The sequence below is a fragment of the Pleurodeles waltl genome, chromosome 1_2 (genome assembly GCF_031143425.1).
Source record: "Pleurodeles waltl isolate 20211129_DDA chromosome 1_2, aPleWal1.hap1.20221129, whole genome shotgun sequence".
NCBI classification, from domain to species: domain Eukaryota; kingdom Metazoa; phylum Chordata; class Amphibia; order Caudata; family Salamandridae; genus Pleurodeles; species Pleurodeles waltl.
Genome location: NC_090437.1, coordinates 626,909,275 through 626,934,986, shown reverse-complemented (window position 1 = coordinate 626,934,986; position 25,712 = coordinate 626,909,275). Strand labels below are relative to the sequence as shown.

At 46.5% G+C, this 25,712-nt stretch overlaps 1 protein-coding gene across 4 annotated transcripts in view; it reads left to right on the top strand.

The window, feature by feature from the left end:
* Positions 1-25,712, top strand: part of ADAD1 (adenosine deaminase domain containing 1) — a 923,229-nt gene that overhangs the window by 67,641 nt on the left and 829,876 nt on the right. For 3 of the 4 annotated variants that reach the window (XM_069242435.1, XM_069242432.1, XM_069242444.1), the window contains exons 3-4: positions 1,123-1,311; positions 12,783-12,950. In XM_069242435.1, the coding sequence (XP_069098536.1) occupies positions 1,123-1,311; positions 12,783-12,950 (357 nt within the window). The remainder of the gene's footprint in view (positions 1-1,122; positions 1,312-12,782; positions 12,951-25,712) is intronic. The other variant, XM_069242439.1, reaches the window with a different exon arrangement.

Sequence of the window (25,712 nt, the reverse complement as noted above, 5' to 3'; positions counted from 1 at the left end):
CTAGTGTCAAGTTTTGCAAGTGTTAATCCACAAGTTCTGGTGACATTCCACCTTAACTTCCAGAGTGTATCCCTGTCTATACCAACTAGGGTGCACCAGACCGGGTCAAACACCAGAGATGTAGGGACATGGATGAGAGAGAGAGACAGACAGAACGACCAATTTCGTTTTGCTATAGTTGTCTGTGGTGTTAAGTCTCTAATCACAGTGCAGGTATTCACATTGACTCTCAGGAGCTAGAGCGACCTTCTAGTTTATAAAAACAAAAGCATAATGCTCCAAGCAGACTATAAGCATGAGAACTTGGTTTTTGAAAGGCCATCGCCTTGAACCTAAGCAAGGAGGAAGTGAAGTTGAGAAGCCCCAAACTCTGACAAAAATGGATTTGTCTAAGCAGGGAAAGGCCATGGAAGAAACACAGCCAGACAAATCCAAACCAGAGTCCAGAGAGCATGGGCAGTAAACTGGCAAAAGGATCCTAGTCGGAAAGATAAATTCATAGTAAAATGCCAGAGCCAAAATAGAACCTGAAGAGCAATGTCAGTGTATACAGGCAAGGAGGTCTAAAACTGAGGAACCCTCACAGGGAGAAAATAGCATAAGTAAGGCACAGGAACAGTGAACAAACTAGCAGCATTTAAGACCTTATACAACATGAAGTTTACAGACGGCTTTCCTGTGTCCTGAAGATTGAATACTCCCTGTCGTGAGCCATATGTCCTGCCCTTGTCCCAGGACGATCGGCTGTTCATGGTGCCCCAACTACGATTGACTGGTACACCGCAGCATTAAAGAGACCAGCCTCAGCGTTGTTCTTGCAGTCCTTCTAAAACCTCCGCTCCCTGCTGATTCCTGAGGTGGATCAGGCATTGTAGACTAAGGAAGTAGTTGTGAAGATGTAACATTGACGAGTGTAGGTGTGGTTGGAATTTTTGTAACTTTGTGACCTTTTTTTTTTTCATCTCTTAATGCAGTGCTTTTAATGAGTTTGAAAATGTTGATGCCATATTCTAGAACCTATCATTTGCACTAAGTTTGAAGTGATGTTGCACTCGCTAAAATGTTGCATAACCAAATTAATTGTCTATTTACTGCAGCTGTATTTTTCATTTTATTTTTTAGGGTTTTGTCCAGAACCCTTTTTATCTCAAGTTGTAGTTCCTCCTTCAGCTGCATCTCTCCCGCCCAAAAGAATACCCAAAGAACTGATAATGAAGTACAGACGTGGAGAGACTAATCCAATATCTGCTTTACATCAAGTTGCACAGATGCAGCGCTTGGAGTTACAGTTGAAGGAAACTGTTACTACTGGTATGTCTTCATATTCTTGCGTCTGTCGTCCGCACCACCAGGGTCAAATTATATCCCTCATTAGGTTTATACTCATTGTACTGCATTTGCTTTTTTGTGTTAAGAAAAAATGACAGCTAAGCCTGATAGGTTGGAAAATTCGCTTTTTGATGATAGTTACTGTAAGTATGTTAACATTACCATGCACCCTGTCTTGTGAAATAACAGGCCTACGTAGGCATGACTTTATGATCTAAAAGGGAAGGTTTGACTTGTCAAAATGGTATCTTCTGACAGGTCGAGTTGCAGTGTTTACACTGCTACATGGTTATCCTGGATTTGGACTACCACTCTAGGTGGTGGCACAATAGGTGCTGCAGTCAGCTAGTGGCTTTTAACTTCCAGATCCTGGGTACCCCTTGCACCATATACTAGGACCTTGTAGGTAAGTTAAATATATCATATCATATCAGTTATAAGTATGCCAAATAGACTATGTTTGAAGAGGGAGCATAAGACACCTTACCTCTGGGTAGCATGGGTAAAGTGTGCAGAATTCTAACTCCAGCTATAAAATAGTCCTGCAGAAGGTGCGAAATAGGGATTGACCGTAGAGAACCTTTCAAGGCGTTGGTAGTTAGTCACATTCTGTAATGTTTTACTTACCACCTTTGTGGCAATCTTCTAATACCACATGTTAGTAATTTTTTTTTTAATAAAGTTGTAAAATGATGCACCTGTCAATGTATCAAGTTTTTCCGTTAGCGTTCCTTGCTTTTTAAGTCTTCGCTATTAGAAAATGTGTGCATTGTCTGTAGCAAAACAGATTATAGGCCTACTAAGAACATACAGGGCTTGAAGCTGATCCATACTGCTTATCGTTGATTGGCTTTTCTGTCATTCCCATTTGCCTGCTTATTATTTACACTGCATTTTGTCTCTTGTTTGTCCCTCCCATGAAGGATGGCCTCTTAAGCATCACTTTTGATTCGCTGGCTTATGTGCTTCTACCTCTTTCTTTTCAAGCACTTTAGTTTCTTTCTAGTTATTAAGTACTCCTTGAAAGTGTATGTTTTTACTGATATCTCCCTTGTGTACTTGCCTCCTGTCTTCCCTTGCACTCCATGTTGCTCTCTGGCTGGACACTTTGCCCATGTCCTCCCTATTGCTTTTTTGCCCATGTGCTTCTCCCATTTGTTCATAGTTGTTCTTGCCCATTGCTTCTCCTACTGTCACCCACGCATGTGTTTCTCCCAACCCCCCATGTTGCTTCCAACCCTCAATATTTCCTCAGATAATCCACCCCCTCACTTTGAGAATCGAAATGTTCCCGTGCCCTCTGTGCCTGCAAAAGAATGCATGCTGCTGCGTCAAAGCCTTAATTTATTTATTTTATTGTCTAACCATGCTTCACCTCATCTAGGATGCTTTGCAGCTTGGCTAAAAGACATTTGCAAAGCCAGTAGGTCCCAAAGGTGAGAGCGTTTTGGCTTTTCCAATGCTTTTTAGGGTTGAGCGCAAGGGCTGTGGCCTGTTGTAATCTCTCTGTGGGCTTTTTAACCACGCCCACTCTTGCTATTCATTCTTTGGTGTGCTTCTTTTAAATGCTTCATTTTTATTGGTGTATTCTGTGAAATGTCCCTCCTTTGTGGGCTGAGCTCCCTCCCAGGCGATTTCACTAAGTGAACATTTTTGTTGGCCATCACACTACGTCACGTTTCCTCCTGTTACAGCGTGTGAAGGCTTCTCCTCTGGTTTCGGTTTGCTTTCATTCCAGCCACGATCCTTTCTAGACATTCACGCAGGGAGCATATAACTCTTGTGCTCACGCTCATGGTGTCTGTAGTGCTTTGACTTGACTTACTTTTCATTTTCAATTTATGTGGTAAGAAAAGTCCAGTTAGGAATTTACAAAGCTAATAGCTCTAACTCGAGCAAACACAAGACCCCTTTCGTTGTAAATTCTTGTTTTGGAAGCATCCACTCACAATTGCCAGTACGCATAGGAAAGGAAGCCCAGTGGCTTCAGTGCTTTCTGCTACGATTTATATGCAAACTGCAGATCACAGATTAGAATCTTTCCAGGGCTGACTCCTCCTTTCACCTTATGGTTGCTTATAATGCTTCGAAATATTTACAGCACTGCGGAACAGCAAAAACCTGTTAACCACCTCATATATAAAAAGCAGCATGCTGTATATGTTATTTCTAACTTCTGTTCACTCACTTGTTAATTACTGTGAGCCATACAACCCTGCCACTGAATCTTGATCCTAACGAGGCTCAAGAGGCTCTATATCTGTACTGGGAATTGCGCAATACGTTGATACACTAGCATTATTGTTCAGTGTGTTGAGCACATGCTCCTGACATTGGTGTGCAACTTGTAGGTCACAGATTAGAAACTAGGTAGGGCTGTCTGCCCCTTTCATCTTAGGAGGCTTAATAGAATGTGTACATTTCAATGTGCGCATACTAGTAGCCATCTTCACATCACAATAGAATTAGACCTGCAGTTATGCAGCAGTACTAAACCTTATATAAAAGTGCTGGTTAACATTCGCTCTCGCCGATGTGGCTGCACTGAGAGCCGCTTGCGGCTCTGCCAGTGCACCAGTCTTTTCGGAAAAATTTGCTGCTATTCTAGAACTTGCACACCCAGACTCGTGCTTCTATCAAAGTACCTTTATCCGTCATACCGACCTGCAGCACCCGGTACTGATCAAGTAATTGATTGCTCATCTCCGCTTTCCCGATGAAGGCTGTGCTGGTACACAGCACAGTCACCGACTATTCTGCTCGGTTCTGTCACTGTGTAGATGGCAAGCATCTGTATCGCAATCTTAAAGGATGTGGAGTCCAGCACAATAATCCCTACCCCTCCCCACCACCACCCAAGCACCATAATGAATCCATTTTTGCCTGGTACCATCACCATTGTCGCTGGTGCTCAGGATATTGTCATCTGCAGAGTCCTGGGGCACCACCACAAAAAACAAAACTTGTTTTTATTGGCTTTTTCAGTAACAACGTACAATATACACAGCTCCATCATATATTTCAAGTGATTCTCTGCTCACTACCTTCGAAGAGGCAGCTCCAGCGTGTTCCCATTGAGCTCTGAACCCAGCGCATGGTACTGCATTTGTGTATGTAGGCCCTGATCTTCCTGCCTTGCCACAGTTCACTTTCAGTGCACAAAATTGATCTTCTCGGACAGCCGTCCGTCCAGGCAGTGACACCCCAAACATGCCTTTGGTACAAATTAACACTGTCATTGAGTGGGGCTAGCCCATGTGTGCGTCCCCTATGTGTAGCTTTCACAATTGACGGATGTGTTCATACCACCCCTTCTCACATGCGGATTGTGGGTGAAACTGGAGTTAAAGAGTTGGGGGTGGGTGAAGAGAGGATGAGGCTTCCGGTCTTGGGGATCACCAGCATGACCACTTGCACATCCACCAACATTCCAGAGTAGTCACCTCATATGACGCCCCTTGCTAGCTTCAGGCCTCTGCCATCAGCCACAGTCCTGTCCATGGCTCCGTGGCACCTCCAACTTTGACGTGCTGAATGCCATGTCTGTTCCTATATTCTGTGCCTCCAACAGACATGCGGTCTGCAATCGTTAATTAGTTTGTGTTTATTAGGCGAATTCAGTGATTTGTTTTCAGCAATTATTATGAATATAATTTTTTTTTTTTTTTTTTTTTTTTTTTTTTACATTCCCTTCTCCCAAGGTTTCAGCCGTCAATTTTTTGTAAAGCTCAAAGGAGTTAAATCATGTCCCCATCACCGATCTTCACCTGCCATCTATTTGGTGTTTGGGTGTAGGCCATGATCCTACCTCTGATGACGTGTCTCCAAGCATGCATCCAGTGGTGCTTGGGGAGAGGCAGTCAGATTGATTCCCTGTTCACAAACGTATTTGCTTTTGCCACTTTTGCTCAGCATTCCATAAATGTGACACACCTGGATGCTGGCTTTTGAGAGTTAGAAGCTTTATCTGTTTGGTGCAATTTTCAGAAAGTGACTTAAGTAGTTGCTGGAGGACAGTATGAAGGATTTCATGAAGTCTCGTCTGGCAACGGGATGTGATTTAATCATCCATGGGATCTTCTGTAGTATTAGTAAATGATACATGCATGTGCTCTGCTTTATTTTCTTGTGATATCTAGGCTTAGTTAATAGATATGCCTTTTTGATGAATAAAGACTGAATAGAAAGTGTATGCCTCCCTTGAAAAGGTTAAGCAGTCAGTCCAGTTCTAGGATGTCTGAAAACGTCTCTCCTGCTAAAGTTTCAAGGGCAGTATTGGAAATTTAGAGGCTATGTGTTAGGCAACAATCACAACAGAAGATCCAAGCTCTGCAGCAGTTTTTCCTACCACACAAGTCTTGAATCTGGCAATGACACTATCTATCTTTCCTTCACCAACCCCCAGCTGCAAGCATCCTCTGATTGATTGAAATTAGATTTATATAGCGCTTGGTTACTCCACCTTGAGTGTCCTGCGCTCCGTTTCAGCTCACTATCCACAGGAAGTATTTTCATAAACGTAATCCAGAGTTGCCTGGAACAGCCACGTTTTCTGTATTTTTTTTTCTTTTTTTTTTTTTCCCTGAACATTGGTTCCTGCTTTACTAACCTCAAGTCCACTGGCAGTGTTCCACAGTTTGGGAGCCAGGTGCCTAAAAGAGCACCCTCCTATTGAAGCTCTTTTGACTCTAGGAATAGATGCTAAGGCTGTGATTGAAGATCTAAGACTCGGAGATGGACAATACCAGGACCCCATAGGGAGTGGATATTGAGGCCCTTTGCCCTTCAGTAGTTGGTGGCGGCAGCATAATGCTTTTAAAAGCCACCCTCTCTTAATGGGAGCCAGTGCTGAGAGCTAAGAGCCTGTCCCATAGAGGAACAACTAGGGAGATTCAGTATCAGCTGGGTTGCAGCATTCTGCACTCTTTGTAGCTTCAAAAGTCTGCTCTTAGTGACTCCCAGATATAGAACATTGCAATAGTAAGTAGGGCTTGTACCACATTTCCTGGCATCTCTTGGCAGAAGGTCCATAATCTTTCGAATCATCTTTAGAATGCCGAAACAGGAACCTGCCAAAGTCGAGATCTGTTTGTCAAAACTCGACTGCGAGGTGAACAAGACCTCAAGATTCTTCACTGTCCACTTAGGGACCGGTACTGTCACCCTGATATCAGACCACATGAAACGTGCGGTCAGAAAGATAGGAATCGATCCACTTTAAAGCCAGTCCGCTGATGCCCATCTCCCAAAGTCGTTTCAGTAGAATGACATTGGAGACGGAATCAAATGTGGCACTAAGATCTAGCATTATTAGTATGGCGGTATTACCTTCATCCGTGCTTTGCCTAAGTGTTTCTGAGGCTAGTAGCAGGGCAGATTCAGTGCTGTGATGCGGGCGGAAACCCGTCCGGCTCGCATGCAGGACCGCTTTAGCCTTGATAAACGACATCAGCTGTCGGTTAACACATTTCTCAGCTACTTTAGCAGCAAAAGACAACAGCGAGATAATCCTCGAATTTTCTGTCTTATTGGAATCTAACAAGGGCTTTTTTCAGGAGGGGGACCATGGTTGCATGTTTCCAGTCAAAGGGGACCTTGCCCTTCTTCAATGACAGACTCACCAACTCAAAAAACAAAACAAAAAAAAGCTTGCGCAATGACCCTCCGACCTCGTTCGTTCAAGGATTCTGGGTGGAGCTGGATAAGAGGTGAGCTAGATTTAATCTTGGGTACCACCGGCTGGAATGTGGTTACAGATGTTCTTTAACTTAGTTAGGCCTTCCATAGATATGCTCTGGAGAAGCCAGGAATTGTGTCTATTTTGTCCGGGGGGGAAAAAAATGGTGCTATTTCGTTTACCCTTTCAGTAGAGGGTATTGGCGCCACAGTGGTGCGTTCCAAGGTTGACAGATCTAACAATGGTGAAAATCTCTCACACAGAGTTCTGTGCGGAGTAAATTTTTTGAGCTTAGAATTGCCTATGGCTCACCCTAATCTGCTTATGGTAAACTCTTAAGGCCGGAAGGTAAATCTCTCTATCCATAGTGCAATAGTTCTAGCGCCATTGGCGCTCTAATCGTTAACAATTATTTTTTGTTTTTTGTTTTTTTATTTAACTCCAAGCTCTTCATTAAACCACTTGCTGAGAGAGAGGAGCGAGCTGGGGAGCATCTCCCTATAGGAGGTAAATGGTCTAAGGCATTAGTAATCAAATTTGTGTAGTGTGACCTGGCTTCATCAACACAGTTGCAAGAAAAGGGGACAGATGCCTCTAAAGTTGTAGTAAATGACTCTACACGGAAATGGGCTACGGTTACAGCAAAGTGTTGATGGCTTCCAGCGGCCTCATGGACCGGCTGAAAGCACTTAGTGTGGAACAGTATTATGTAATGATCAGACCAAGGCACCGGTATTGGAGAAGAGATACTAACATACGAAGAATTTGAAAAAATCGGATGTAAAGGGTTGTCCCATCCTATGAGTTGGAACTCACATCAATTGCTTATCCGACATATAGCTAATTCCTCAATTAAACTTGCTTCATTGTGGCAAAAGGGGTCTTCAAAGTTCAAGTTGAGGTCCCCCAGACTAACGAAAGGGAATATTTTAATGCCAGTGAGGGAGTAATGTTAGCCAAAGCCGCCATGAACTGAGTGGGTGGGCACAGTGCTAAATAGATAAGTAGGCCTGGTAGAATACATTTGCTAGACAGTCAGTGTAAAGAAGGCGGCCTTGCTATCATCAATTTTGATTTCTGTTAAAGTGTTTGAGAGAGATTGTTTGTATATCACGGGAAGCCCTCCACCCCTGTTTGACTGCCTACCCCACTTAGTTACTGCGTAGCCAATCTGAGTTGATTCCAAAATGTCGGGAGCTGAAGTGTCTGTGAGCCACACTTCAGTGATAGAGCGCACTCAGGCAGTTATCCCTAACAAAGTCCCAAATCTCTGTTCTGTGCTTAGGGAGTGGGTGGAAATTGAAAGTAAAAAAGTCTGCTAATCAGCCAGCCTGAGAGACCCTTATATCCTTGATGTTAGTACACTTCGTGGCCATCAAACTGAAGCTGCATTGGTTACAGCTTAGCTCACTGCAGCAGATGTTCAATGCATGCAACACCTCTCACTCACCTTATCAGGGGCCAAGGAAATAATGTCTTTTGAGGAATATACTCCACACTCAACATCCTCGCAGGCAGGGGTCCTGGCCTCTGGCTCCATCCAGACTCGGCTGGGCACAGACAGACAGGCTTGCCTTAGGCGCATCTGTGCAGCTCTCATTCTCAAGTGGCTGCCTGAATGGGGGCGTGGCCGAGCGAGCTGCGAGTGAGGAACCACTGGGGCCAAAACAAAATGAACTGGAACCCAGCTACTCATGCTCCCACTGGCAGACCACCCTCCCAGGCAAATTACTGGGAAGGAAAATCTCAAATAAAAAAACGGCAAAAGAAAATGAGAACGTTTCACCCATAAAAACATTAAAATCTTGGTGGCGCCTGAGCCTAAGATGGCTGCCAGCCGAGACTGGAGGCAGGCACCTCCCACGCCTAATGCGCTACAAGGAACTAAAAGCGGGTAGCAGGTAAGTAATATGCCAATAGCGAGGCTTTGAGCCACAGGAAGAATCCTTCTACAGATGAAGAGGAGCCCACTATAACAGCGCATCTCGCATGCTTAAGTAGGCCGCCTGAAATGGGGCGTGGCCAAGCAAGCTTCGAGTGAGTAAACGTCATTGCTGAAGTAAAATTAAATTGAGCCCAGCTACTTTTCCTCTCATTTCCAGGCTACCGTCTCATCTTGCTAGAGTAGGAATATAAATTCGATATCAGATGTCTGTTGGTCTGGGGGCTGTTTTGCCAGCAGTGCATCAGACCCTACAGACCAGTGTGAGTTGGAAACAGTTGAGTACGGATAGTCTGACCTTTTGGAAAACGTCCACTGTGCCCCTCTCACCCCCCCCTTCCTTCCTTTGACATGCATCTTGCTGATGGAGATAGTTCTGAAAAGAAAAAGTATTTACTTTTGGTACTGTTTATTGCTAAGGAATTAAGGAATAGAGATTTGTGTCCAATGCTAGATTTACGATTTTTTTAATTTTTTTAAATGTATTTATTTATTTTTGTAATGGAGAAATGCAATGTGTTAACTCTTCATCGGATGCTTTTGCAGGAGCAGGCTTGTCAGGGTCCTGCCTATCTCCAGTGCGCCTACTTCCTTGTTCCCATCCCATTATCGGTGTACCCAAGAAATGGCTGAGGTTTAAAGTAGGAGACCCTCACCTTCACGCCTCTTCAGGGGTTGTAAGGGCAATCTATAAACGCAACACATTGTTCAATTCAAATTGTTTCCTCTCGGTCTCTTCTTAGCATCAGTGTGTTCACCTAAGCCTTGAGGGTAATGTCTGCTCAACTCATTTAGGAAGGGAATTAGTTTTCATATGTATTTATGTAGACTAGTGGGCAATCAAGGCCAGTTCTATTTTAGTATCAAAGAGTGTTAGTTACAACCACCTTTTTAATGATTATCATTTGTAATAAGTTGGTCCTAATTCCACCTCAAGTGATTCTGTACTGTGGAAAAATATGGTTGCTGGTTGACTGGGATGTGAGCCCTGATCAGGCAGCAGTGACCATTCTTGTCAAGTAAGGCACAAGCAAACGTCAGATGAACCTGTGCTCGCCTTGTCGCTTGGCATACAGCAGTCAGGCTTAATTTGAAGGCAGCATATAAATTATTTGTGCAACACTTCAAACAGTTAAACAGTGAAAACACCACACAAAAAGGATTCCACGCAGGGTTGAAAAAGAAAACTTAGTTTAATAAATAAAAACAGACCAAAATGACAAAAATCCAATAAATGGAACTCCAGTTAAGATTGTTTTAAAAGAATAAACTGTAAAACAGTGCTTAGAAGTCAAAAGTGCCAACAGAGGATATCTGGTCTCACTGGACCGGGACAAAGTCAAAGGTTCAGGCTGACGGCGATAGAGCGAGTTAAAGGAACCCGTTTGTGCCCGCTGAAGGAAAGTAACTTAAACCCAGGTTGTGGAGTGATGCGTCGGGTCTGAACCACGCAGTAGAGGGAATGCGTTCCTTTTATCTACGCAATAGCTGCAGTGTGTTTGTTCTGAAATGCGGTAAGGCTGCAATTAAAGTTCTGATATGTGGACTCCGAGGGTGCGTCCTTTAGTCAAGGTGATGTGTCTGTTTCAAAGAGCACAAGGGCTGCGATGCAGAGTTTCGCCATTGTGTTCTAGGCTGTTGTCGACAGTGATGCGAGGACCTGACGCTGAGAAAAACGTTGCAGTTGAACTGAAGGTGATACGCTGCTTTCAAGATGCAAGGTAAAGCTGTGATGCAGTTCTTGCTGTGCCGCTTCCAACCCACACAGTATTGGTGATACGTCTATTTTCTGCATGCACTAACGGTGATGTCGATTCTGCTCCCGCAGCAGAGGACGAGCAAGCATCTTAAGCCCACTTCCAAGAGTCCAGGACTGCAGTGGCACCACTTGCCAGGACAGACTCCCAGATGGCAGGTGCAGGAACAGGGTAGTTGGAAGTCTGTTATGTCTCTGAGACTGCAGATCAGGAGGCCAGCCACCTAGTCCTTATAGTCACTCTGGGTTCTGGGTTGGAGAGATTCAGGTCCAGTCCTTCTCATTCCCAGTTAGGAGGGCAACAGGTCAGTACAGCAAAGCAAGAGTCCAGCAAAGCAGCAGTCAAGCAGGGTGGCAGTTCTTCAGCAGCACAGCAGTCTTTCTTCCTGACAGAGTATCCGCAGGTCCAGAAGTGTACTGAAGTGGTGGTGTCAGAGGTCCAGTACTTCTACCCAGTTGGACCTTTGAAGTGGGGGAGACTTCAAAGTCATACCTTTGAAGTGAACCCGAGTCCCTAACCTTCTGGCCCTGGCTCCAGGTCCACTAGAGGGGGGTTATTTAGCCCTTAGTATGTGTACAGGACACAGCCTATTCAGGTGTGAGGCTGTGCCCAGCTCTTTGCTCCCATCCTGCCCAGGATGGCCCTTTGTGTGTGGCTGTCTAGGAGGAATACACAATGCCAAGCTATCTCCCCACCCCAGACGTGATCAGAGACGGGCAGTAGGCACCAAATGTCTAAAGTAAGAAAATGGCAAGTTTCTGAAAGTGGCATTTTCAGAATTGCAATTTAAAATCCGACTTCACCATAGGTTTTGGTTTTAAATTGTGATTTCAGAGACCTGAAACTCAAATGAATATATTTTCCAGATTATGAATTACACTTATAAAATGTAACCAGGTAATCCCAATGTTGGCCTACGGGAGAGAGTTTTTCGCCACCAGGACATGTAAAACTTGGAAGTACATGTCCCACTTTCTAAAAACACTGCACCCTGCCTTTAGGGCTGCTTAGGGACTACCTTGGGGGTGACGTGTATTAAAATTGGGAGGTGTGGGACTGGCAGTAGGTTTACTTAGTCACATCGAATTGGAAGTTCAAAACTGCACACAAAGGCTCAGAAATGACAGGCCTGTTTAAGGAGCTGCTCGAGTGGATGGCACAACCAGTACTGCAGATCCACTAATAGCAAATATTTTACAGGCCCTGTGCACATGGAGTGCACTTTGCTAGGGATGTAAATTAACTATGCCAATTGGAGATCAACCAATGTAACCACGTTTTAGGGAAGAGCACATGCACTTGAGCCTGATTCATCAGTGGTAAAGTGTGCAAAATCCTAAAACCAGCAGAAATGAAGTTAGGAAAACAGAAGGTAAAAAGTCATGGAGGAAACCACACCAAGGTTGTCTGGTCTAATACATACATTGGAGCAATCTTGCATACCCAGATTATTTTCCACCCCCAAGAGAGAATTCAGTCTAATCCAGCAAAAGTGCTGCTTTCTCAAGATAGTCAAGCTCAGTTGGCTAATCCGTCTCTTCTGGGTTGATGACATTGTGCTTGTCCCAATCCCATAAACTAGTTCAGGAATGAGGCACCTTTAGTGGGACCAGGATCCCCTATAGAATCAGTTCTATGGCAGCTTGGAAGACCAGTTCTGACTTGGCGCTAGGGTGGTGAGTGAGTTGTTGCTACCTTGTCTGCACACTTCCCTTGCACTATTTACTTCCAGTTTATTAGACTTTATAGCAGCACTTAACAGCCCTAGCACTATTGTTGGCTCATCCAGAATGCTCACAGCAACCATGCTGATAACCTCCAACATATTGCAGTGCTTACAAGGAACACACCCCTAAAATAGGCCAACACCATTGACTTTGTGATGCTTATTAGACTTGACCAGGTGTGGCATGGTTTTCTTTGTGTAATTTAGCGTTTTTAGATACTTTCTGCATTTCAACCCTGGTTGTAAAAACAAAACAAAACAAACAAAAAAAAACAACTGAATATATTGTATGATGCAATTGCCAGATTTGTTTTAAATATTTTATTTTGAAAAATACTATTTGTTTTCCAGGAAACGTTTTCGGAACATATTTTGCTTTTTGTGCAGTGATAGATGGTACACAGTATAAAACAGGTTTAGGTCAGAATAAGAAAGATGCAAAAGCAAACGCTGCAAAGCTTGCACTGGATGAACTTCTTCAATATGAGGATCCTGAGCAAAGCAGTTTGGCTGCTTCAGGTAATTGTTTTGTACTTTTCACTGTATGAGGGGCAGTGTTTCAAAGAAACATACAATGGCATATTGAATGTTCTCCATGTTCATTAATCTGAAGTAATTGAATAGGTCTCAACACTTTTCCCTTTTATTGTAATTTCATTTTACAATTTTTACCTTACCATTATGCTGCATTGCTGCCACTTCAAGGCTCTGTTTAAGTGCAGAAATTACAAAGAATGGGAGAAGCGATCTAATCTGTTAATGACTGTTATGGAGGCTTGGCTGTAGGTTGTACAGTCGTGGTCATGCTAAACCATACCAACTGAAGGTAACCGGTTTTAGCCGTTTCTAACCGTTTGCACGATTAGAATGCAGACTTACAATGCTTTTTCTTGTTACATGGTTTTTGTTTTGTGTTGTTTTTTTAATTGCATTTTATTGAACCAAATCTCTACAGAAATGGTGGCAACAGAAGTAATACATACATACATTAATACTGTCATATTCCCATGTACATTAGAATATTTCCTTCAGACATGTGCCCTCCCTCAGCTGTCCTCTCCCAAAACATAATGGTAGGCACAGGAGTGTGTACCAAAGGCAAATGTCAGTATCGCCAGGTATTGTGAAACCACAAGCCATATCGAGAAAGGGTACGCTTGTGGAAAGGTGGCAGCATAGAGTACTAGATGAATGTGTTATGCTGTCGGGCGTGATGCAATTATGGATAGGTGTAGAGAGGCTACCAGGTATCTTATGGCCATGAGGAAATAGGTAGAAGTTCAGCATACAAAGATAATGTTTCATTTCAGTATATTAGACCTGTGATCAAATCTTTGAATTTAGGTGCCTGGCTTTGTTCCCAGCAACAGGTAATAGTTTCTTGGCAGGCAGCAGGGCTAGCACAGTGTATCGTCTGTAGGAAACAGAGAATTCCTTTACATACCCTGGTATGGCAAGGAGAGGAGTCCATACTAACCTCTGCTCTATCATAAAGGAAAGGGCCTCCTGCACTTCCATCCAGTAGGAGTAGATCGGCCCACATGACCATGCTCGGGGTAAAAAGTCTGTGCTGTCCAACCCACATGTTACAGCAACCATCAAGTTTAAGACCAAATCTGCAGTCTGACAGGGGTATAGTAGAGTATGCCCTCTGAAGGAATTTCACAGCACAGCAGTAATGCTGTTGTTCATCAGAAAGAGCAACGCTTAACTCCTGTTCTCAATACAAATTAGCTTTGCCCTGGAAGCCCAGATTCAGCTTCTGCAGAGCAGTAGAGAAAGGAGGCCAGGTCTTTAGGGTAAGTGGCCTATAACATATTGTGTAAGTTAGGATATTTGGCGGGGAAGTCTGGGGTGGCCGCTTTAGAGTTAAATTTCAGCCTGAAAGAAATAAAGGTGTCTAGGGGCAACACTGGCATCTCTCCTATGTACTCTGCTTGTGTAAGGAAGCAACCGTCACTGTATAGATTCCCCCCCCCCCCCTCCCCACCCCACCTCCAGTGGGTAGTTCCTCTTCACTTAAATTGGAGATGTCCCAAGGACTCATCAGTGACCAGTAAGAGGAAGTGATATCCCAAAGAGAGCAGAAGTGAATAGAGAAGTTGTTTACCCACTTTGCGACAACCTCTGCCAGGCTGTGGTGGACAAGGAGGTTTGGGGGTAGAGGGGCCGCGGGGGGGGCGTTCAAAGGGGTACCAGTGTAGGAAGCCAGAGGAATTGGCACTATATATCCTTGTTCAGTAGCCAGATGGGGGAGGAAGAGGATCGGGAGATACTAGTGAATATAGTGGTGAGCCTGGGCACGTAAGTAATGAAATTCCACGTCTGGTGTTTCCCTTGTGGAAAGGCAATGTAAGGGTATCCCATTGAATATGGGACTGCCGCCCTGCCCAGGTTAGACATATCGTTTGAGTTTTCAGTGTGCAGAAGAAGGATTGGAAGAGTGGGATATAGGCATATTCAATAAGAGGTGAAAATAATTTGGGGAGTATTGCAATCTTCATTAATGCGACATCGCCTGCTAGGGGCAGTGGGAGAGAGTTCCAATGTGTGATTTGACCAGTAATCTTAGTGAGTGCAACTCAGTAATTTGAACAAAAGTTCTTCATCCCTATTGCAGGATATCTTTATACCCAAGTATTTAAGTTCTGTTGAGCACCATTGCAGCTGAAAGTCTGGGGGTGCAGGGGTAGGAGGGAAGAGCCGTGACTTTTCCCAATTTAATATAGATCCGGATAGGCCACCAAAGTGAATGAATTCCAACAACACACTGTTCAGGCTTATGTGGGCATCCCAAAGTTTTAGTGTAGGATCGGGAAATAAGCAGATGCCTACTAGGGTTAAGCAATGTGAATTTGCAATGCTGCTGTTCCAGCTTGAAAGCTCGGTGTTTGATTCTTAGCATGAAAAGTATGGGCGAAAGTAAGCATCCCTGTCGAGTAATCCTCATTATCAGAAACTGGGAGTAAGAGCACCGTTAATGCATATCCTAGCTATGAGGGTTGAGTAAAGTAGTTGGATCCTGGACAGATATGATCAAGAGGAGCCCATCCTTCAGAGAATGGCCTGCAGGTTATCCCACTCAAGGGAATCAAAAGCCTTGGTGGTGGCTAAAATGACTGCCACAGCATACTGCTCTGGATCGATGTCTTACAGGACCGCATACAATGTACACAAATTGTACAAAATGGAGCATCCAGGGATGAACCTGGACTGCTCAGGACGCACTAGGTGTATCATGAGGAGGGTTAGCAAGTATTTTGACGTTGCAGTTGAGAGTGGCCTATAGGATTTGCATAGGGCAGGAGGTTTGCCGGGTTTGAGCAGCGTTCTGATTAGTGCTTCCCCCCCATTGAAGTGGAAAACCCATCAGGCCCAGTGGCCTTGCCAGATTCCAATTGCTGTATCACCTTGTGGAGCTCATCGGTGATAAAATCCTGTTCCAGTAAAAGATGCTGAGCATCGCTTAGCCAGCTCAGAGCTGCATCCTCCAGATAGGAGCTCTTGCCCATAGGCACTCTACCTTTGGAGATGTAGAGCGAGCGATAAAATGCTGCATAGACACTTACAATATTAGCTGTATAAGTGTATATCAGATTTTGATCCCCCTGTAGGTTGATCACATCATTAGCAGCTCAGGAACACCTAATCATGGTAGCCAGTCTTCCATGGCCTCTCATCCTCCCCATCGGCTGAAGCCCCCTGTGTGGGTCTTTGGGCCCGTGGGGTTAGCAGGGGCCCCAATGGATTGGCCGGCGGCTTCAGCCTTGGCACCGTTGGGGATCCCAGGATCTGATAGTGGATCTGGACCAGTGCCGGGTTCTCAAAGTCGACCTCCTCCGGTGCCGGGCTCAAGGTCGACACTCCCTCCACCGCTGGCTCACACTGGTGCTGGTAGCCCCATCCTGATTCCGGATGATCCTGGAGCTGGAACGATGTTGTGTGATGCAGATTCCGACTTAGATGGCGCCGATTAGGCCCAGATCAGTGCCTTAAGCTTATTCAGAACAGCCAGGCACAGGAGATGAGTGGGATGGGGCCCTTTATAATATGGATTGGAGCGTGAACAGGACTGGTATGAGGATCTAGGAAAAGCCAGTGGACTAGATACTTCTCCAGATGCTGCCATGCTCTCTCCTCCTGCTGTGGCTATGGAGAAGGGGGCATCTTATGCCATGGTGGTGCGTAGGACAGGTGAGGTCTTGGGAGCTAGACTTGCCTGCGGTGTCAGTCAGGAATGATCTCCTGACGGAGGTACTTCAGCCGGGGGTTGCTAGATCAGGGCTGATGTTACCCTTCAATAAAGCCCTAACAGATGTCCTTCTGGGAACATGGTCCAAACCCAGCACAGGGGCTTCTGTGAATAGGGCAATCGGCCGCCGCCATGGATCAGCTCCAAACAACCCTCGTTTCCTGACCCAACACCCCACCCCAAGAAGTGGTGGTCCAAGCCTCCACTTCAATGGTGCCCCCCCCCCCCCCCCCCCCCCCCCAGGATAGGGAATCCAAGAGGTTGGACCAACTGAGAAAGAAGTTGTTTTCTTCCTCCCTCCTGGCATTGAGGTTGATTAAACACGTCTTATCTATTGGGATGTTTTCCCCCATACTTTATGGGATACAGTGGCACAAGTGCTGCCCAAGGTCGCGGAGGGCATATGGGACACTCACCCAAGCTGTGAAGGATGGGAGAGATGCAGCCAAGCTTACCATCGGGTGTGGCTTAGACACAATCGACTCGCTGGGCAAAGCGATTTCATCGAAGGTCTGGCTACGTTACACTGGCTTTTCGGGGGATGTCCAGTTGAGCTTGATGGACATGCCTTTCGATTGCTCTCACCTTTTTGGTGAGAAGGCAGACTCTGCGCTTGAGAGGTTCAAGGATTCTCAAGCTACAGCCAGATTCTTGGGCCTCTCAGCGCCGGCTCACCTGCAGTCAACCTATCGCCCCTTTTGAGGCTTCGTAAGGGGTGCAGTACTATGCCAACCATAGGTTAGCCATCATCGTCCTGCTTCTCGCATCCTGTGCGAGGACAAGGTTGTGGTACCTTCAGACCCAGAGGGTCTAGCCAGAAGTCGGCCACCACCCAGCCCCCCTCTTACGCAGGCCCTCCTAGTATGGTTCTGCAAGACCATGTCTGCCTAGTTGGAGGGAGGATTCAATTTCATCTCCCTCACTGGCAGTCCATAACATCGGACAAATGGGTCTTGCAGATCATACAGAAGGGCTATTCCCTCCCTTCCAGTCTTTCCCTCCGTCTATTCCTCCGGTAAAAGAATGGCTGAGGAAGGATCATTTGATCTTACTCTGCGAGGAAGTTACGTCTCTCTTGGCCAAAGGAGCCATAGAAAGGGGACCGATGTCAGAAGTAGGCAGTGGTTATACTTTTGATTCCAAAAAGGAACTAGGGTCTTTGCCCTATCTTGGATCTAAGGGATGTCAATCCCTTTCTCAGAAAGGATAAATTCAAGATGCTCACTCTTGCTCAGGTCTTGTCTGCCCTAGACCAAGGAGACTGGATGGTAGCGCTGGACTTGCAGGATGCATATTTTTACATCCCCATCCTGCCCACCCACAGGTGTTACTTGCGGTTCAAGGTAGGCCACAAGCACTTTCAGTTTACTGTGCTCCCCTTCCGTCTCACCGGTACTCCTCAGATGTTCACCAAAGTGGTGATGGTGGTAGCTCATCTGCGCAGGTTAGGGATTTTCAGTCTTCCCCTACCTAGACGACTGGCTGTTGAAGTCTGTCGCCCCAGGCTCCTGTCACCCACCTTCAGACTACGGTGGACCTCCTGCATTCGCTGGGGTTCACTTTAATCGTGCCAAAGTCACACCTGACTCCCTCTCAGAAGCTCACTTTCATTGGAGCTGTTCTGGACACAGTGCATTTTTGGGCCTATCCTCCCGAGAAGCGAGTCCAAGATATTCAGGTTATGATACCGATGTTTCGGCCTCTATCCTCAGGAACACCGAACACGCCTGTTGATGGGCCATCAGGATATGCAGGGCACAGCTCAGTTCCCTGTGTGTGAGACTGTCTAGAGTGAATTCACAAACAGCCCAACTGTCATCCTGACCCAGTTGTGTATTCAGACAGGCCAAGGCAAAGAATGGTTAAGCAAGAAAATGCCCCCTTTCTAAAAGTGGCATTTTCAAACTTACCATTTAAAAACCAACTTACCCAAAAAGATGCATTTTTAAATTGTGAATTCAGGGACCCCAAACTCAAATCTCCATCTGCTCCCAATGGGAAATTACACTTAAAAGATATTTTGGAGGTGGTGAGGGAGTGGGCATGGTTTGAGACATCAAGATGGCAGTCTCACTGTTAAGAGTGCTCCGCACTCTGTCATCCACCATCATCCTAGTCATTACCCAGCCATGCAGATCGATGCAGGGGATGTATATTACCTTTTAGAAGGCAATATCCTGTGGAGAAGAGCTGTGCGGCCACTGAGGAGGTGAAGGGAGAACGGGTACTACAGAGAACGCAGTGCTCTGGCAAGATGGTGGAGGCAGGCGGCCGCTGAAGAATCCAGGATTGGGCCAACCCTTGACAGCAGAGACACGTGGCTACCTGCCCTGGCTTGGTGCCTGTGATTGCCTCATACCATTGCTGCAATCTGTCCTGCTCAGCAGAGCTGGGCAGTCGTTGAGGAGGTGAAGGGAGGTTGGCAACTACAGAGAACGCGGCACCAGACTGTGGCAGAGGTGGGCAGACGCTAGAGAATCCAGGATTGGGCCGGCTCTTGACAGAAGTGCCTTGTGGCTTCCTGCTCTGGCTTGGCAGCCGTGACTGCCTCACACCCCTGCTGCGCTCCTTACATGGAACTGCCTGTCCTTACCTGTGGTGGTGCTCAGTTCTCGCCTGCTGGGGAGAACTGCTGGTATGCCTCTGTGCGGTGTGTTGTCTCGGATGGGGCCCGTCAGCCTACCTGAAGCCGGAGCTTGACTCCTGCACTGTCGACCATTCCCCTGGTGGGCTGTGGTGGGTGCGGATTTTGTACTGCTTATATGGGGCGTCCTGTGGTGCTGTCCCGGCCGCCTGTCTGGATTTTGGATCCCTTCCTGATGCTGTGTAGCAACCCGGTGATCTAGGTGGGCGGTGACGCCAGGGGCCCTCCGCAATGACTCCTTGGGCTGCTTGGCCTGGTCCACTAGATAAGGGCGTGGGGTGCATAGGCCTAAACAGCACCCCCAATGCGGACTTTGCTGTTGATTGGCCCTCCCTAACTGATGCCCCAGACCGGGGTGGCAGCAGCACTCATGCCAGGTGACCTGTGAACCTTGGGGGTGCTGCAGAGTTGTCTGGACTGCTGGATGCCCCTATCTGCAAAATCCCATCTTGAAGGTGAGACATCTGGGGCCTCCCACAACGATAGGGACCTCCCCTCCTGGGGAAAAATATTAAGAGGCGGTCAGTTTGCAAGGGAGGCCTTAAGATTGTAGACACTGCCAACTAACTCTGGACCCATGGCAGTTATATCCCACGCCTCCATCTCTTGGGGCAAGAGCTGGCTAGCTCTACTCACTAGGGAGGCCATCTGCTGCCGAATGGTGACGGCAAGATAGTGACCATTTCACCTGACTATTGTTCTGACTGGACCAAGAGCCATCTCTCCTGCCCTGCTCTTACTCATTATATGCTCCCCTGACTCCAGCAGTTTTGCCCACTGACTCCCCCTAAGTACTGCGGCAAATAGGGAGTAACTGTAAGGGGCAAATGCACACTGGCTTCGCTCAGGCACTTCTAACCTGTGATCTCGGACTGTATACCATAGCGGAGGGGCACTGGGGCACTGGGGCACTCACTGGTGTGCAGAGGAATCTGACAGCCCTCTGTGTTGCCATTGGAGGTGGTGCTGCAGGCTCCGGCGTTCTATCTCCCACAGCGTGCTGTCCCACTTAGAGTCTCTACTGCCTGTCCGACTCCACCTGCGGGACGCTCGTGCTTTGCACATACGCAGTCTGTGAATGTTACCACCAAGAGGGGCGAAGGAGTGGGGTATCTGCCACTAATCCTCACTCTGAACAGCCTAGCAATGGGTAAAGACAAGCAGACGAAACCTCCACCCTTTCAGCCTTGCATTGATACATTCTCGACTCTGCCTGTAGGCCGAGTAGGGGACATCATGGCAGATTCTACTGCCGCTGGAATGAGGGGAGGGTGTCCGAACTCACAAGCCGCAGTTGAAAACAAGATTGGAGAAGTGAGGGTGGATATGGTTCTGCTTTGGCAAGATCTAAAAAAACGCCATAACCAGCATATCAGAATAGTAGACACAAATTTCCTCAGTGGAGGACGAATTCAAGGAACTAAAGATGAAGAGGAACCGCCTGATCACTCGTACCCTTGAACTCCAGCAGCAAGCAGAAGATGCTGAGAACTGTTCAAGACGCAAAAACTTATGATTTGTTGGATTCCGGGAGGCAGCTGAAGGGTCCCTGAATGCTGATTTCCTCAAAATGTGGCTGAAATCCTGGTTGCTACCTGAAACACAGACCCCATGGTTCGCTATTGAACATGCCCAAACAGCTCTCATAGCTAAACCACCTCTTTGAGCCTCTCCCAGGTCGATGATCACCTGTTTCTTTAACTTTCGAGATCGAGACTCGACTTTGAAAGAAGCTCGCTTACAAACAGACCTCCAGTTTTAAAATGCAAAGCTCCTTATACTTGCAAGAGGTCCAAGCATGCCACCGTTCCTACAAACATGTTAAACAGAAGTTGAGTGTTAGCAGTTTTCCTACATGCTCTTGTTCCCAGCTTATCTCAAGGTCATACATGAAGGAAAACCTTATGTTCGATGGCATCTGTCGCTGTAGATACGCATGTTTTGCATAGCTCGCCATCTGGTGTTGGGCCGGAGTGTTACAAGTTGTTTTTCTTCGAAGAAGTCTTTCGAGTCACGGGACCGAGTGACTCCTCCTTTTGTCTCCATTGCGCATGGGCGTCGACTCCATCTTCGATTGTTTTTTTTTCCGCCATCTGGTTCGGACGTGTTCCTGTCGCTCCGAGTTTCGGAACGGAAAGATAGCTAATTTCGGAAGATTTTCGTCGGTATTGTTGCGTTCGGGATCGGCGTAGTTAGATCAACACCGCGTCTAAGATTGAAGAGCTCCGGTGCCCTTCGGGGTAATTTTTTCGATCCCCCGTTGGGGCCTGGTCGGCCCGACCGCGTGCAGAAGAACGCCGCTGGAACGGACCCCGTTCCGTTTCTGTCCCAAATGCCACAATAAATACCCCTATACAGACCAACATTTGGTCTGCAACCTGTGCCTGTCACCTGAGCACAGTGAAGACACCTGCGAGGCCTGTCGTGCGTTCCGGTCCCGAAAAACTCTCCGAGACCGTCGAGCCAGAAGACTTCAGATGGCGTCCGCGCCGACAGCCCACCGGGAGTTCGAGGAACAAGAAGAGGAGGGAACCTTTTCGATCCAAGAATCGGACTCCGAAGGATTCGACGATACACAAACCGTGAGTAAGACGTCGAAAACCACTCGGAAGAAGATTTACAAGGCCCAGGGGACGCCACTGCCACCAGGCCATGGCTCGACCCATAAATTCGGTGACCGACCGTCGGCACCGAAAAAGGCCCAAACAGTGCCGAGATTGTCCGACTCCGGTCGAGACACCGGCACGCAGCCTTCTCGGGACCGAGAAAGTGCTGGAGACAAGCATCGACACCGAGATACCGGTGTAGACACGGCTCGACACCGAGACAGCGGCACCGAAGAAGATCGACGCCGAGAGGTTTCGGCCCCGAAAAAGAAAAAAGTCACCTCGGAGCCGAAAAAAGATGCAGACAGGGTTTTCTGTGCCAAAACAAACTGCAACCGACCCAGTTTCAGGCTCTTATACAGAAGAGCACTCGCTAACCTCCCAAATGCAAAAGCATAGGTTTGAGGAAGAGCTACACTCAACTGATGTAGATCATACGCAAAAGCGTATTTTCATACAGCAGGGGACAGGGAAAATAAGCACCCTTCCCCCTATTAGAAGAAAGAGAAGGTTGGAGTTCCAAACTGAACAAACACCACAAACAAAAGTGGTGAAAAAAGTTACCCCACCACCCTCTCCTCCACCTGTGATTAACGTCTCACCAGCACAAACTCCATCACATTCCCCAGCTCACACCACCATGAGCCAGGGTGACCAAGATCAAGACGCATGGGACTTATACGACGCCCCAGTGTCAGATAACAGTCCGGAGGCATACCCTACGAAGCCATCTCCACCAGAGGACAGCACTGCGTATTCTCAAGTGGTGGCTAGAGCAGCACAATTTCACAATGTAAGCCTCCACTCAGAACAGGTCGAGGATGACTTTTTATTCAACACACTCTCCTCCACCCACAGCTCCTACCAAAGCCTGCCTATGCTCCCTGGTATGCTCCGGCACGCAAAAGAAATCTTTAAGGAGCCGGTCAAAAGTAGGGCAATCACACCAAGAGTGGAAAAAAAGTATAAGGCGCCTCCTACAGACCCGGCTTTCATCACTACACAGCTGCCACCAGACTCTGTCGTTGTAGGAGCAGCTAGGAAAAGGGCCAACTCTCACACATCTGGAGATGCACCACCCCCAGATAAAGAAAGCCGCAAGTTCGATGCAGCTGGTAAGAGAGTCGCAGCACAAGCTGCAAACCAGTGGCGCATCGCTAACTCCCAGGCATTACTTGCGCGCTATGACAGAGCCCATTGGGATGAGATGCAACATCTCATTGACCATCTGCCGAAGGACCTACAAAATAGGGCAAAACAAGTGGTTGAGGAGGGACAGACCATTTCCAACAACCAAATCCGCTCCTCCATGGACGCTGCAGATACAGCTGCACGGACAATTAATACATCTGTAACTATCAGAAGGCATGCATGGCTCCGAACGTCTGGATTTAAACCAGAGATTCAGCAAGCAGTTCTCAATATGCCTTTTAACGAAAAAGAACTGTTCGGTCCAGAAGTGGACACAGCGATTGAGAAACTCAAAAAAGACACGGACACTGCTAAAGCCATGGGCGCACTCTACTCCCCGCAGAGCAGAGGGAATTACAGCACATTTCGTAAAACACCCTTTAGAGGGGGGTTTCGGGGTCAGAGCACACAAGCCAGCACCTCACAGGCAACACCGTCCAGTTACCAGGGACAGTACAGAGGAGGTTTTCGGGGACAATATAGAGGAGGGCAATTCCCTAGGAATAGAGGAAAATTTCAAAGCCCCAAAACCCCTACTACTAAGCAGTGACTCACATGTCACTCATCCCCTCCACACAACACCAGTGGGGGGAAGAATAAGTCCTTATTACAAAGCATGGGAGGAAATCACTACAGACACTTGGGTTCTAGCAATTATCCAACATGGTTATTGCATAGAATTTCTACAATTCCCTCCAAACATACCACCAAAAGCACAAAATTTGACAAAACATCATTCCAATCTCCTGGAGATAGAAGTGCAGGCACTATTGCAAAAGAATGCAATCGAATTAGTGCCAAACACACAAATAAACACAGGAGTTTACTCACTGTACTTTCTGATACCAAAGAAGGACAAAACGCTGAGACCAATCCTAGACCTCAGAATAGTGAACACATTCATCAAATCAGACCACTTTCACATGGTCACACTACAAGAAGTATTACCATTGCTAAAACTACACGACTACATGTCAACTTTAGACCTCAAGGACGCGTATTTCCATATACCAATACACCCATCGCACAGGAAATACCTAAGGTTTGTATTCAAAGGAATACATTACCAATTCAAGGTACTGCCTTTCGGATTAACAACCGCACCAAGAGTCTTTACCAAATGTCTAGCGGTAGTCGCTGCACACATCAGAAGGCAGCAAATACATGTGTTCCCATATCTAGACGACTGGCTAATCAAGGCCCATTCGTTAATAGAGTGCTCAAATCACACAAATCAGATCATACAAACCCTCTTCAAACTAGGGTTCACCGTCAACTTCACGAAATCCAACATTCTGCCGTGCAAGGTACAACAATACCTAGGAGCCATAATAGACACAACAAAAGGAGTAGCCACTCCAAGTCCCCAAAGAATTCAAAATGTCAACACCATCATACAACGCATGTATCCAACACAAAAGATACAAGCAAAGATGATATTACAACTCCTAGGCATGATGTCTTCATGCATAGCCATTGTCCCAAACGCAAGACTGCACATGAGGCCCTTACAACAGTGCCTAGCATCACAGTGGTCTCAAGCACAGGGTCATCTTCTAGATCTGGTGTTAATAGACCGCCAAACTTACCTCTCGCTTCTGTGGTGGAACAACATAAATTTAAACAAAGGGCGGCCTTTCCAAGACCCAGTGCCACAATACGTAATAACAACAGATGCTTCCATGACAGGGTGGGGAGCACACCTCGATCAACACAGCATACAAGGACAATGGAACGTACATCAAACAAAACTGCATATAAATCACCTAGAACTTCTAGCAGTTTTTCAAGCACTAAAAGCTTTCCAACCAATAATAGTTCACAAATACATTCTCGTCAAGACAGACAACATGACAACAATGTATTATCTAAACAAGCAAGGGGGGACGCACTCCACGCAGTTAAGCCTGCTTGCTCAAAAAATTTGGCGTTGGGCAATTCACAACCAAATTCGCCTAATAGCACAATTTATACCAGGGATCCAAAATCAACTCGCAGACAACCTCTCTCGAGATCACCAACAGGTCCACGAATGGGAAATTCACCCCCAAATTCTGAACACCTATTTCAAACTCTGGGGAACACCTCAAATAGACTTGTTTGCGACTAAGGAGAACGCAAAATGCCAAAACTTCGCATCCAGATACCCACACAAACAGTCCCAAGGCAATGCCCTATGGATGAACTGGTCAGGGATATTTGCTTACGCTTTTCCTCCTCTCCCTCTCCTTCCTTAAACTCAGTCAAAACAAACTCAAACTCATATTAATAGCACCAACTTGGGCAAGGCAACCCTGGTACACAACGCTGCTAGACCTATCAGTAGTACCCTACATCAAATTGCCCAACAGGCCAGATCTGTTGACACAACACAACCAAAAGATCAGACACCCAAATCCAGCATCGCTGAATCTAGCAATCTGGCTCCTGAAATCCTAGAATTCGGGCACTTACAACTTACCCAAGAATGTATGGAAGTCATAAAGCAAGCCAGAAGGCCATCCACCATGCACTGCTATGCAAGTAAATGGAAGAGGTTTGTTTGCTACTGCCATATTAATCAAATACAACCATTACACACAACTCCA